The sequence below is a fragment of the Aulostomus chinensis genome, chromosome 15, assembly GCF_037954235.1.
Source record: "Aulostomus chinensis isolate RoL2024-O1b breed Wild chromosome 15, RoL_Achi_v1.0, whole genome shotgun sequence".
NCBI classification, from domain to species: Eukaryota; Metazoa; Chordata; class Actinopteri; order Syngnathiformes; family Aulostomidae; genus Aulostomus; species Aulostomus chinensis.
The window spans coordinates 6,754,945-6,769,397 of NC_141334.1; the positions used below are offsets into that span (position 1 = coordinate 6,754,945).

A 14,453-nucleotide genomic window follows, 5' to 3' on the forward strand; every position below is an offset into this window, starting at 1 on the left:
AGAGGTCAAAGGCCAAGGATAAAAAAAAAAAATCCTCCATTGAAAACAAATGAATCACCTCTTTGCTTTCAGGCTGTAAGTTTCAACCATCATTCATTTGATATAGTTAGCATCAGACATGTAGCATGCTGACCAGAGACGAAGACTGAACATAACCAGGAAAACGCCAGCAAAAACAGCTGATGAATCACATGACTTAGGGATTCACTACATCAGAAATTATTCCATAATGGTGTTTACTCTTGTTTGTTTGTTTTTAAAAGAAAAAAACAAACACCTCAATCAAGCATTTGAATGAGGAAGTGTTTGTGAATTGTTTCAGCTTTTTCCAATGTGACACTTAAAAACACAGCGAAGAAAACAAGTGTGACATTTCATACAAGAGGAGAGGGGATTGCTTTGAAACAAAGATGTCAAAGATGTTAATTATAATCTATTTGATGTGTGTGTGTGTGTGTGTGTGTGTGTGTGTGTGTGTGTGAGTGTATGAGATTCCACCCAAGCAAGGTGAACCAGACCATCTAGTTATTACATGTCTAAGCCAACATGTGTCATGTGACATGTGACCACAAGGCGAGGAATGGGAGTCACCTCTGGCCTGTTCTGGGCAAACACCCCTATGAACTGGTCGGGGTTGGGCTTGCATCCCTGGTGCAGCAGGCCTGACCCCAGATGCTCAGCCCGGGCTGTCACCTGTAAAGGTGGGAGATGAAACAGAAGCAGCTTAGACCAGGTGAGTCCATAAATATCACAACCACACAGTGGCTTGTTGGTCCTGTTGTTTTCCATCTTGACCTGAGGGTGAATCCCAAAATGAGGAGCAGCTCCTCACTGAGTGAGTCATTAAACATGTTCATACTTGTCTGGGAAGTTTTAAACTGAAAAAAAGAGATAAAATATTTCCACCCACCACTCTGTGGTAACATGGGTTGTCATAATAAATGATGAAGGTTATTTAATTCCTTTCACATGCCAGAAAACCTGCCCACCCCAACCACCTTGTCAGGTGCAGGCTGGTGTTTATATTTTCGCTGGAACCTGACAGTGTTTCAAGTGACTTTGAAAGTTTTCAGCTGCTGCCTGAAATGACTGCAACACATTTTCCCATATTTTCACGTCTGTCAGGGTCATCATGTTTACAATGCACACAGCTTGATATTGAAAAATCAATCAGAATTCGGATTAATTTTCCAATTGTGGGTAAATATTGGCTAACCACGTTTGCCTCATGTGCAATGACAGCAAAACAACAACTGAGACCGAGAGCAGAGGAATTAATCACCCAAATGAAATTAACCAGCAGACCGTAAAACACATATTAAAACCCTCTGAAAGCCTGAGCAGTTTCCTCGGCGCCTCTTGCACTGCAACATTGAGTCCAGCACCTCTATGGAAACAGCAGAGTCAAAGAAAAACGTAGTAGAGTATAACTACTGTAATACTGCAATCATGAAAAAAGGGGAAAAAAAACAGAGAAGTGGTATTTAATTTTTAAACACTGACTGATTGACTGATTACATTTTTTTCCCACATGCTGCATCTTATGAGTCAGTCTTATCTGACTGATAAAGGTAGTAATCTGTATTCATTTCTAGTAGGATCTGGTTTGTATTTTTTTACACTCTTTACAATATAGAGCAGGAGGGAGATTTTGGGTGAAGAAAGATTAGTGATGACACCATGTGCTGATTTCTTGATAAAATATAAGTGAAGCACGAGTTCTGCTACATTCAAGCTGTACTGGTCATGAGTCACTGATCATGAGTCACAGCAAAACTGAAAAAGATGTTCCTGCGAAATGAAGTTGTACCATCTCAATCCTGCTCTACAATCTTAAAAGGCAGCTAGCATTAGCTGCCAAGTACGCCGCAATCTACTTCCTGCATCAATGTCTTGGTGACACCCATGCAATGATTCAGCAAAACTGGAAAACCACGACAGTGATCTGATAACGCAACAAACACAGCGGTTATAAAACAGCAGCTCAGGCTGACTGAGAAGGCTTTTTTGACTTGGAATGTTGATTGATTATAGGTCCGTGCTGGCATGAGGAATTTCGTCCATGCAAAATGCAAAATTAGCATAGATTCTATACGAATGAGCCTTTTGTTGTTCTTTACTATAGAACAACGTTTGCACACAGCAGTTCTTCCGTTGAACTATACGGTGATGTCACAAGAGGTTGCCAGGCAAATTAGGTGCGATAAAACCTCAGTGGTGCACAGGTTGCAAGCGATACCTGGCTTCATTGACAGAGCAGATTACAGCCTGTCAGCTGCCATGAGAGGAGGATACGTGAAGGTGAGAAATGTGAGAAAGGACTCCATCAGAGTCAGGACACACCCTCACCACTCTGTTAAGACTACTCCCATCTCAGACTGAACTCCATGCCCCCACCCCACCCCCCACCCAATGGCACTAACCTCTTTGTAGGACATCCATTTGTAAGGCTGGTTAGGGAGTCTCGAGCCTAAGCAAGGTCCATCACCTGTTGCACACACAGTAACACATCATGAATTAGAAAAAAAAAAAAAAATTCTGAACATCAAACTTATTTTTAGATTTTGCCTCATACTCTTAAAAATCAATACTGATGGTGGTGGTACACACACACACGCACGCACACACACATAAGCTATGTAACCCTCGAACCTACTTGAATATGAACACTGTAAATGTAGTCCAGCTGATGTTTTGGAAAGGTTAAATTGAAAGCATAGCAAAGTAGGACTGCCCTTTAAACTCCATTATCAGCTCAAATATCCTACAGTCAACTTCTTCAAGTTCAGAGTATTCTGGAAATGAGGAGAGGGGAACTGCCACTGTTCTTGTACTACTACTACTACTACTACTACTACTACTGTTTATGCACTTCTTAAGTATCCTTTAGGTGAGAGTGTAGGTGTTAAAACCTTTAATCTGTGGTTGATTTATTTTGATGACCGCGGACCGTGACCTCTGACCAGTTAGGCCTGCTGGCGAGTGACAGGGGACCTGACAGCTCTGACAACATCTCATGTTTAACCTCTACAGATACTCCAGAGAGCTGCAAACCCCAACATGATTCACTTGTGTAAGATTATCTTTCAGAGTTGACTCCCGCAGAAAGATGGCGAGTGAATAATTGGACCATATATTGAACTGAATCCAAACAGACTCTGAAAATTCAGAGTCTAGTCATTTGTTTGCCAGGAAAGTAGTTCCAACTGTGTGTCTGTTGCTGAAATTACAATGTCATTATTTAACAGCCCTGTGAATGCTGAACAAGTATTTTTGTGGCTCACTCACACAGAGTCTTGATTGACAGCAGTGAATTAATTTTTAAAACAATGGAGAGAATCATTTCTAAGACTGAGGCAGGTGCGGCTGCTTGTGCCGTGAGGCAGAAATACACATTAACACAGACACTATAACCTGTAAACAATGTTTGCCGTCATTCCAAAGAGCTAACTTTACTTGAAGAGGCAGAGAAGTGATTCCAGTGTACTTTGTCTCATGTGTGTATGTGTGTGTAAATCTGTATAATGCGAGTGTGTGTTCTTTTTGTGTACATTAAAAAGTTCCTTAAATGGGTTTGGAATGACAGAATTAGATCACATAGGGTGGGAGGTTGTCACATGTACATGCAGATTGTGTTCTTTACTCACTGCCAAAGTTCTGTCTCACTTCAACTCGTATTTTTCCATGAAGGTGTCTTTCATCAGTCTAGGTTACATCAGACTAGATTCTAACCAAGATGAAACAACAATCCCACCCACCAGATATGTGGAGGCCACGCTGGAAGACCTCGTACATGGTCGTGGCATCGTCATGGTAATGAGTGAGCAGCTTGGAACTGTCACCCATCATGGACCTGCGACCCCCATCTTCATGCTGATGGAAAGAGACAGAGACTCAAACAACACTGTAACACCTCTTTTTTTTAATCTTAGTATTCTTATCTGGTCATTAAATAAACACATGTGCCTGTTGGTGAACTTGACCTCGGACCCTTAACCACTAAAATCAGAGGTATTTTGTGAATAGCTGAGTGTGTCGTTGGTTGTGCTATGTGTTGACAGCAGACGAGTTCTGGGAGGTCATTCTCATGAGGACATGGAACGGGTGAGGCAAATTCCATCCATCCATCCATCATATCGTATCAATTAACCTAGTCCCCTCTTGATGTCTTTGGACTGTGGGAGGAAGCCGGAGTATCGGAGAGAACCCACACAGGAACAGGGAGGACATGCAGACTCCACCCAGAACGATCCCGTGCTCAAGCAGGGGCTCGAACCCGGAACTGTTGACTGAAAAGCTTTTTGAGCCATGCATGTTTGAAAAAAACTACACATGAGGCAATGCTGACTTCTAACGTCCCCTAGCTGTGTATGTGTGTGTGAGACTGTCTTACCGGCACCTCCTCAGACTGGTGGAGAAGGCTGCATGGTGGCTTGATGGGACGGGGCCTGGTGGCCAGCCAGTATGCCAGCACGGCGGTAAGAGCACCGATGCCCACCAGCGTGGAGGTCGGCAGGGAGCGGAAGAACTGGCCGAGCTCATCCATCTCTGGTATCCGCAGGCCGCTCATCATCTCCTGGGCCTGCATCTTCTCCATCAGGGTGGAACTCAGCTCTGCAGGATGGAGGATGCTCATTCATCAAAAAGTTTCCAACCAATTTTTTTTGTTTGATATCTCAGTGTCACCGCTTTTGAGTATTAAGAAGAACTCTTCAAATTTGAAACATTTATTTGCCATGTAGGACACTTGTAATTTAAAAATAAGTGGAAACTTGTGACTTAAAAACAGATATTTCATGTTCCGGCCTGATCAACCGATACCACAATATCTGGTGTGATGTTGCATTTCGGAACTTCATAGACCGAAAAAAGAAGAAGAGGGATTGAAATGGTCTTCTTGTTTTTTCTTTTTAACTTAAAACCACTGTCTGGGAATGTGTCTGGCACAACCACAGCCTGCCAGCATTGGTTTGATGACAATTCCAAAAAATTATAACACTTATGCAATAAAGTCTGTTTTCAAACAGCTGACACTTGGGAAAAAAAAGTCCTGTGAAACTATTCCTATTTGACCTGACATGTCCAGGGTCCAGTTCTGGTTCAATTCTAAAATCTAGCCTAAACTACCTTGACCGAAGTTACAGGATTCTACAAAATGTCTTCGTAATCTGTCCTCCACTTTCTGAGTGATCCTGCTAACAATCAGACAATAATCTCTGTTCTACCATATCACATCTTCCTCCTGGCTCTCAATGTCACATCGTGTTGTCCACCATCTTTTTCCCTCAACTTTGACAACATCCCATTTCTGAAGTGGACAGAAGGAGCAAAATGTTATTGAAAGGCACAGCTGCAAGAGACAGGATCTAGCCACGTTCAAATACTTTGTAGATTTTTGTACTTTTTGATCTGTACTTGTTTTCCAAAGTGTTTTTTTTTAACCATTACTCCCACCAGCACAAATATCTGCACTCTCTACTTTTAACATTTTAAAAACAGGCTTGTTAATTTAGTTAATGACCCTAATGCTGTAATGCGTGTAAGCATCTGTTATTATCTGCAAAAAATGTAAATCCTTACAGAAGACAGCTGCCACGTTCACTTGATAATCGAGCTATCGATCTAAACTGGCAATCGAGTGTATGTTGACGTCCATGTCAGGAGACAGCGATCCAGCTGACCCGGGGAAAAGACATTTTACTTTCTCGTTCTAAGTAAAGCCTGTACTTCTTTACTTTTACTCTAGTAAGTACACCTAATCAGTACTTTAACTTTCACCAGAGTCTTATTTGTATTTATTTGTGAGTATCTTTGCACTTTTGCCACCTCTGATATCCTTGGATCACTTGTGGAAATCTCTGAATAAACAAATGAGCAAGCGAGAATGATGGTTCCTTCATTCACACGTTAAAAACTGTGATATTTACCGATGAATACTGTGATATTATTGCAGTAAAAATGTTCTGCTCTGATCTGAATGTTTCTGACATTGGTGCACTGGCATTTTCAGTAAAACACGTGACAACTGTCACTTCAGCTATGCGATGTTTGACAGCACAGAGTGAAAGCTTGATGTGGTTTGGGGAGCTCCTCCCTGACAAGGTGCACACACACACACACACACACACACTTACCACTGAGTAAATCCTGGTCCCCCCCCCCCCCCCACCACCACCACCACCACCCCACACCCCACAGTCAAAACAGCTTCAGAAACACACTAATAACGAGAGGAAAAGGAAGTTGGATCACAAACTCGCTGAGTCTTGGTCTCATGAACAAGCACTGACCGCATCAACAGGCCTGCGATTTTTCCTCATTTCCTCATCCTGGAGAAAATATGTTTGAATGTTTCTGTTATAGGCCAACCTTCGTATCAGTAATAGCACTGGCAGTATTCATATTAATATTCTCAACGCAACCAAATGATCATATTATGCTGAAACTGACTGCATGAGTAACCTGCAGATGCTGCTATAATAGGTAGCTAGTTGTTGTACTAACCCCCATTCCTGTCTTTCTCTTCGCTCATCTTTCTCCTTCCAGCCTGATCATGTCCCCATCTGTCCGTCATTGTCTTCCCCCTTTCTCTCTGTCCCTCTCTTTCCTTCTCCATTATGTGACTTTGTCTCTGCCCCGCTCTCCTGCTCTCACCCACCCCCCCCCCCCACACACACACACACACACAGAGGGCCGTTCCCATTGAGCCTGGATCTGCTCCACGTTCCTGCCTGTTAAAAGAAAAGTTTTTGTGGCTGCTGTTGCAGGATGTGCTTGCTCATGGAGAAGTGTTGGGTGGAGATTCATTGAAGGGGCGAGGCACTGGACCTGCTCTACTAGGAAAGTGTCACGAGAGAAATCTGGCTGTGATTTGGTGCTATACAAATAAAACTGACTTGACATTGACTAAACATTTGGAATCCTGACCTTCCTGAAAACAACAACATCATCATCAACAACAACAACAACACCTCACCTGACTTTACTTCTTAAGTAGTGAATCTCACAGTAATGTATAACAAACAACCTGCTAGCAGGGTTGTTGCCTGGACTCTACAAAATACTGAATCTTTCCCTCCTTTTCCCCAGAAAAGTTTAGATCAGACACCAAAAATGTGGCACGCTCTCCGGCTTATCGTCTCTGTCAGAGTGACGCGGTGCACTTGTGACCTTCCTGTGGCAAAACAAAGGTTCAAGATTAAAACTGCACTGCCCACAGTTTCTGCTGGTAAAAAGAGCAGGTAACAGTCGAGAGTTTACCGAATGATCTGATATCAACTTGACCACTAGAAAAAAAATACACTTTCAGGAAGTGGTTCGATGCAGCTGTTGAAATGTCTTTTACAAAAATAGTCTGGAGGTTAACTGCAGAAAAGGGATGACATCGAGGCACCTGCAATTCTAAACCAGGCTTCCCTCCTGGCTTTGAACGGAACTCTACAGTCTGGTAAACGTTTCACAACATTGAGAGACTTTGTGGAAAATGCAACCCTTCTCTTGATGTTCTCAGCTTTCATTTTACAGATGAAACTTTCACGTTTATAAGGTTTTAGGTGCATTTCTCAGGACCTGATGGATAATGACAGCAGGACCCTGCGTGGCCTGACGTGAGGACAGGAATCGATTTTAATGTCAGATGTTAGGACAGTCGGTCTTTTGCTTTTTCCATTCATCAAACTGTAAAACTTTGTTGCTACAGAAAGTCATTTATTTCTAATATTTCAGCAGAACTAATTACACACTTGAAAATTGCATCATTAACTTTAGGTGAACTGAAAATGTTGTTCCAGCCCGAAACCGCCAAGGTGAAGGGAATGATAGTTTTTGATCGGTGGTCCCGAGAGCTCAAGTTTTATGAGTTTAAGTTTAAAAAATGGAACCTTTGGAGCGATTTACTGCAAACACTCAAACAAAACAACCAGGACAGTAAAAATGACTAGACTGACAAATGAATATATGAGAATTTAGGTTGTATACTGTACAAGGCAAGCGTCACAAAAAAATGTTACCAAAGCTTTTCTTCCTGTGAGGCAGTATCTGCAAAAAAGCAACCAACTAAATAGTAGACAGTCACCTTCTGTTGACACCTGCCCCAGTTTCTGATCATTTTTGTTGTAAAATAAAGTTTTAACAGATAAAAACGTATGTGTGGAGGTTGCAGACTCTCCAATGATACCATTTAGCAATGACTTCATATACTACAAAAAAACAGATGTGGACAGAGTTAAAACAGACTTGTAATAGTTTGATATTAATATTTCAGTGTTTTACTTTTGCAATATTTCTTGGAATAATGTGCGATGATCACATGTGACACACAGACGTCACACAGTGTAAAATTAGACAGTAATGCAAGAAGTGGCATGAAATACAATCAATGCTGTGACATACCCTTATACTTGCACACACCCTTATACACACTCTTATACACACAAACACACACACACACACTACAATGGAAACCTCCAGTTTCTTGTAAAGCTCTTCAGATATGTGATGCTCTAACTGCCTAGCGATAGCCACCCTAGCTGCCAATCAATCCACAGCTATGGCTGAAGCACAAACCTGTTTGTTCTCCACAGTGAATTCACCGGTGCTGCTTCACCAAACTCGAAGTCCCTGAATTTAGCTGAAGTTTCTCTAACCCCAACCCTACAAACAGAAACCTGCTTTTACCTGAAACTTGAAAATCACCGTGACCAGTCCCTCCGAAACTTCCCTCTAGATTCTTCGCTTCTCCATTTTTTTTTACAGCCAAAATCTTTCCTGTCGTCCCTCTGCTCTCTCGCTCCTGCTCTCTCTCTTTTTTTCCCTCTCTCCAGATGCAGTCATGGTGAATTAGCACCGCTGAGAAACAATGAGCGTAACTGGTAACACATGTAAACAATGAGGGATGCTATTTTTGATTGAAGCAACATTCCTCAGTGTCGGCGATAAGGAGGCTGAAGCAATTACTGTCACTTTTGTTCTTGAATGAAGTGCCCTGCTCTGGTGAGTGCACAGAGTGCCATGCCGCGCACTGCTGGAGTTTGGTCAACAGTTAAACCTTATTAGCGTAACGACATGACAAACTGAACACACAAGCTGTCACAGTGTCAGGTGTTAGGAATGAGCCTTTGACTGCAAGCAGGGAAAGAAAAGATCAAGAAAGAAATCAGGAACAGAAAGAGGGTGTTGATTCAGTCACCCATACTGCACGTTGCTGAACACCAACATTGTGTGGCTCTATTGTTTTCATCTTCCAGTAATTTATTCCTAGTGTTTTTAATATACATTGTATTATATCATATTACAATACTGTATGTCACACACAGCACCGTGCACAAGGCCCCGATCTTAGGTCAGGAAGCGCAAAGGTCGGGACTGTGAATAATCTGTCTGTCTGTATATGTTGTGCTTGCAGTCCTATTTACATGCTGCGTGTTAATTATGGATGTTAAGTGTTTGCGTCAAATTAATACTGCACACTGGAGTTTCTGGGGAAACGCAATGTCGATCCTCAGTGTAATGACTGTTACATGGTAAGATTGAAAATAAAGTTCACTTTAACTTCATCTGAGACAGGATGGGTGGAATCTTGTTGGATCAGGACGAGAGAGGAGTGAAAATCCACATCTGTGTCAGATTTTCCTGCCCTCCCCATAGCTCACGCTGATCAGGACAGTGACACGTATGCACCCTGAAATCTAGACTTTCTAGACTCTTGCAAAGGACAGGAGAGTGCAACCTTAGTGAGACAACAGAGGAGGTCCTCTGTGTCTGTACAGGAGTCAAAATGTCTGTTGACAGCCTTTGTCACCTTCTCCATTGATTTGTAAAAACAATGAACGTCTCCATGTATGACAACGGAAGTCCATCTTATAACATACCTCCACTCGTGCTTTGTGTTGTGTGTATGTGGCTTGGCTGCAGTGATGACAGAGCAGCACTGGATTAGTTAGAGTTTAAAAAGAGGGACAGAGGAGGGAAAAAGCCCTCAACCAGCTCTAAATATAGACAGACTCCATAACCTACTGACACCAACGTGCACATTGTAGCTGCAGTAGAGGAGACTGGAGAGAGAGGTTACAGAAGCGCACGCAGGCACACAGGCACACAGGCACGCACGCACGCACGCACGCAGGCATGCAGGCACGCACGCACGCACGCATGCACGCTTGCATGCACGCACACGCATGCACACACTCTCTCTCTCTCTCTCTCTCTCTCTCTCCCTCTCTCACACTCACTCTTAATCTCAGAGAAGGAGAACAAGATGGAAGGAATGAAAGGAAGTAGACAGAACAAAGAAAGCTTGGGGGAGATTAAAACTTATAAATATAAATGTAAACTAGAAGTGGACTCTGGCCTGTTACCATTTCGACAGTTAAATATAATATTTTACTGACTTGAAGGACAGCTGTAATGATCTGAGAATATTTTATAAGCGTGGTACAATGTTCAAATTAGTGCTTGCAAACCTAAAAGTAACAATAAATAATATGCCAGCAGATTGTTTTGTGGTAAAAAAAAAAAAAAGTGACTATTCCTGGATGTGAAGATCCTGGTGACACGTAATGTTATCACAGAAAAGATGGTATGCAGGTCGTGATCTTGTTTTCAACCACATCAACCAGCTTTAATACTTAGAATAGATGTGGTACTACTACTAATACAGTTAAGTTGAATGATGACAATAATTGATACTATCTGAAGGTGATCATAAAATACATTTATTTTCACCTAAAAGGGACCTTCATGACTGAAAGTTGCTTCTCAAATCAAAACCTGGCTTTTAATTTCTCTGCTTTAAGTCAAAGAATAAAGAAAATGAGAGTTTTGTGTCAACCTTGCAGGGGAAATTTTGTACTTTCGACACATCACACGTGGTTCTTAGATTGTTGATCTATAAGTATAGATGGTATGTAACATGACATGTGTAACATGGACTGAAATATGTTTTCTAGTTGCTCATCTCTGCAGAGAAATCCATTTATGTGGGCACAAGTCTTTTAAATGCTCTTCAAAACCTGCAGGGTTAAATTAGCCAGCGAACATTTGTGCAACACGTCTTCCTGTCCCGAAATACCCTTCAACAGCAGCAAGAGTCTCACAGCGTGCCAGACATCTAATTGGCCTCCAGGAGAGTTGCAAACATTCGACTGCCCATCATTTAATCCTTACTCTCTTTGTTCTGCTTTAACCTCCTTGAATCAAAATCAAAATGAGTCCGGTTACTGCTAATGAAACAAGAAGAAGACATAACGGAGCAGCAGTAGACTGACCTATATCATGAGCGAGGCGATGATTCACTCAAACCTCAACTGTACATTTGACTGCAACTGTTTCCTCTCAGAAAGCTTCAGCAGAGGAAGGGTGAGTTCGGAATGGGAGGAAGTGACAGGTCTTAGAAATCAATTGGCCCTCTGCCATACATGGCTGAGTCCCATTTCCTTTTTTTGGGGGGGGGGGGGTGGTGGTGGTGGTGGGTACGGGTACGGAGTACATTTCCAGACTGAGAATGCTGTAAAGATAATTAAAAACCTGTCTCCTCCAGGCTCGTCAAAGAACTGCTGTCACTACGGCATACAGCTGGTTACCGTTCACATTTGAACTGACATCCCTCAGTACCTGGAAACCAGTACCCAGCTGTTCCTTTATTGGTACTTTCAATTCTCCTTTTTTCAACAAAAACGCAATTTCATTAGGCAAAAATAAATCCAAACTCATTTCCTAAGAGTGCTGGTAACATTAAAAATCAAATATACAGTACACACTCCAGCTTTTTAGATATATTTCATGTTATTTCCTCGACGTTGATTTGATCCCATGATCAACTTTTTATTTTAAGTTCCAAAATATTAACACAGTTTGTGTTAAATTTTAAAAAATGTAATCGCAATTTAACTGACCGTGCGTTGGCCTCCAACAGGTTTTGTCACATGTTCTTGCACATGTGCTCTCAGGTACAGATTTAATGTGAACAGGTACTCACTAGTACCAAGGTAATACGCTCGGAACCCTTCAAAGTACTGAGTTGGGTACTCAACCTGACTAGCCTAGTAAGTCCATCTGCATAAGTGTCATTTACTCAGCTGTTCTAAACCTCTGGCCACTATAGCCACGACCCTGTTTAGTGTCCAACTCTTTGTCCTGTAGTAACTGTAACAACATACCCCAGGGACACACACACACACACACACACACACACACACACACGCATAAAAGTCTTTGAGTCCATCCCCATTGCCTTCTCCTAAGATTGTTGGTGCAGCTGCTGGGACAGAAGAACAGCAGGTCAGCAGCACCCCCCACGACCTTTACCAGCTTGTGTTCTCAAACACTTATTTCATTTGTGGGATAAAAAGCACATCGCACCACAAAAGTCACGCTATCATCCTCACCATCATCACCATCATCATCATCATCATCATCATCCTTCCTTTAAGGAGGAAGGATACAAGCAGCAGTCTTGACAGACCATCTAAGAATGGATAAACAACCATGCCTGGGGGAAATTTGACACAAACAGGAAGTACATCTGAGTGCTTCGGTGCTATCTTGATAGCAATAATGGAGGAGGGAAACACTGTAAACTGAGTATGAAAAGGAAAATTCCACTCATTCGCCTTAATCGCAGAGCTCAACATATTCCTTCAGTTCTGGTCAGCATTTAGCATTATCCTAGTCGTCTCAAAATCCAAAATATCATGGAAATGCTATTTCAACGGAATTTTGGCAATCTACCGAATTAATGTGACAGCACAGGATCAATGTTTTCTTCTTTTTTTGGGGGGGGATAAAATTTCATCCAGGAGAAACGTCAATAAACGATCAGAGCGGACATCATTGCTGGCCAGAGAAGCCTGACAGATGTGCACAGTTGAATACTGCACAGAGAGAACTAATAGAGACGGTGTCATTTCAAAACAGCGCACACACTGTGCTTGAACAGCTGGATTAGAGCAAATAAACAGAGTGGAAAAACTGAAGCCATTTGCATAGATTACAATCCATGAAGTGACTGATTCTATTATTACATTGTTTTTTAGGCAGTAGGCACTTGCTTGTTTGATTCTGTTTTGTGGACGTGTGAAGCACTTTGGACGTGAGAGGAAATGTGCTTCTACTTTGCTTTACGATGTGCCAGTTTGAGAGGAGTGAGGCTAAATATGCACTCGGACATAACTGAGGTGTAAAATTCCTCACAAAGGATTCAATTAAGGGCGGCATTGTGGTGCAGCACTGTCGCCTCACAGTAAGAAGGTTCTGGGTTCGAGCCCCAGTTCAGGCATGGGATCTTTCTGTGTGGAGTCTCCATGTTCTCCCTGTTCCTGTGTGGGTTCTCTCTGGTACTCCAGCTTCCTCCCACAGTCCAAAGACATGCACTTGGGGACGAGGCTGATTGATACTCTAAATTGACCGTAGGTGTGACTGTGAGTGTGAATGGTTGTCTGTCTGTATGTGTTGGCCCTGCGATGGAGTGGTGACCCGTCCAGGGTGAACCTCACCTCTAGCCCAAAGACTGCAACCCTTAACAGGATAAGCGGAAGAAAATGGATGGATGGATTCGATTAAACTGCTGAGCTGGACTTGAAGATGAATTACAGGAAGAAAAAGACCATTTGCCGCTAAGTCCACACACATGAGAAGCAAAATATGTTCTTGGAGTGAGTATGAAAGAGTATATTTTGGGCAGTTAAGCTAGCGTGTCCACTAATAACTCATCTGAAGTGCCCCTGATGAGACAGCGCCTACTGAAATTTCTAGAAATGCCATTAAAAATAAGGTGGAATTGCTCTGCACCTCTCATGTAGGTGGAGGTGTTCTGTGATGTTCTCTTAAGTTTCACTTAATGTTCTCTAAGGGGTGGATAGAACCTAACCACAACACTGTAGATCTGAAAGTTCAAGGCTTCCCGTTTGACATGTTCCCTCTCAGTCATATCTCCATGCTTTGCTGAGGACTTCATCAGACTGAATAAAGGGGGTTGATCATATAACAACATTCCCCATAGCACTTCAGGTGAACAAGTTTTATTCTCCCTCAATGTTCACAGAACGATCTGAATGTTCCCATTTAATTTCGCCAAATATCCATGAACCTAAAAATGTTCTAGGCAGCGGCAGCTCTTCAGCTCTTCGTGTCATTTCTGAGGAAGTCTCCACATCAGGGATGTTGGTGCAGAGTGAATACTGCAAGATGCCAGGATGAGGGCTTGAATGGGCCGGCTCCTTAGAGGATTTCAGTGGAGGAACCCTTCGTCCTTCAGTCCCGCCCCATCGGCCCATCCGAGGGCTGTCACCGTTGATTAGTGAGCCGAGATTACAGCCTATTAGCACAGAGACAGATGACCAGTAGTAACCTCACCTACCCTACTCTCCATCTAAAGACATCCTGCTCAGCTTTCTCTTTTTCTCTATTCTATTATTCACATCAGTCTATTGCACTCGTCTTTTTCCTCTTGCTTGACT

At 42.5% G+C, this 14,453-nt stretch overlaps 1 protein-coding gene across 3 annotated transcripts in view; it reads right to left on the reverse strand.

Annotated features, from left to right (window-relative positions):
* Nucleotides 1–14,453, reverse strand: part of acsl6 (acyl-CoA synthetase long chain family member 6) — a 33,499-nt gene that overhangs the window by 15,191 nt on the left and 3,855 nt on the right. For all 3 annotated transcript variants that reach the window (XM_086226683.1, XM_086226685.1, XM_086226684.1), the window contains exons 2-5: nucleotides 4,394–4,614; nucleotides 3,759–3,873; nucleotides 2,424–2,488; nucleotides 592–693 (exon numbers count right to left, since the gene is read on the reverse strand). In XM_086226683.1, the coding sequence (XP_086082809.1) occupies nucleotides 592–693; nucleotides 2,424–2,488; nucleotides 3,759–3,873; nucleotides 4,394–4,614 (503 nt within the window). The remainder of the gene's footprint in view (nucleotides 1–591; nucleotides 694–2,423; nucleotides 2,489–3,758; nucleotides 3,874–4,393; nucleotides 4,615–14,453) is intronic.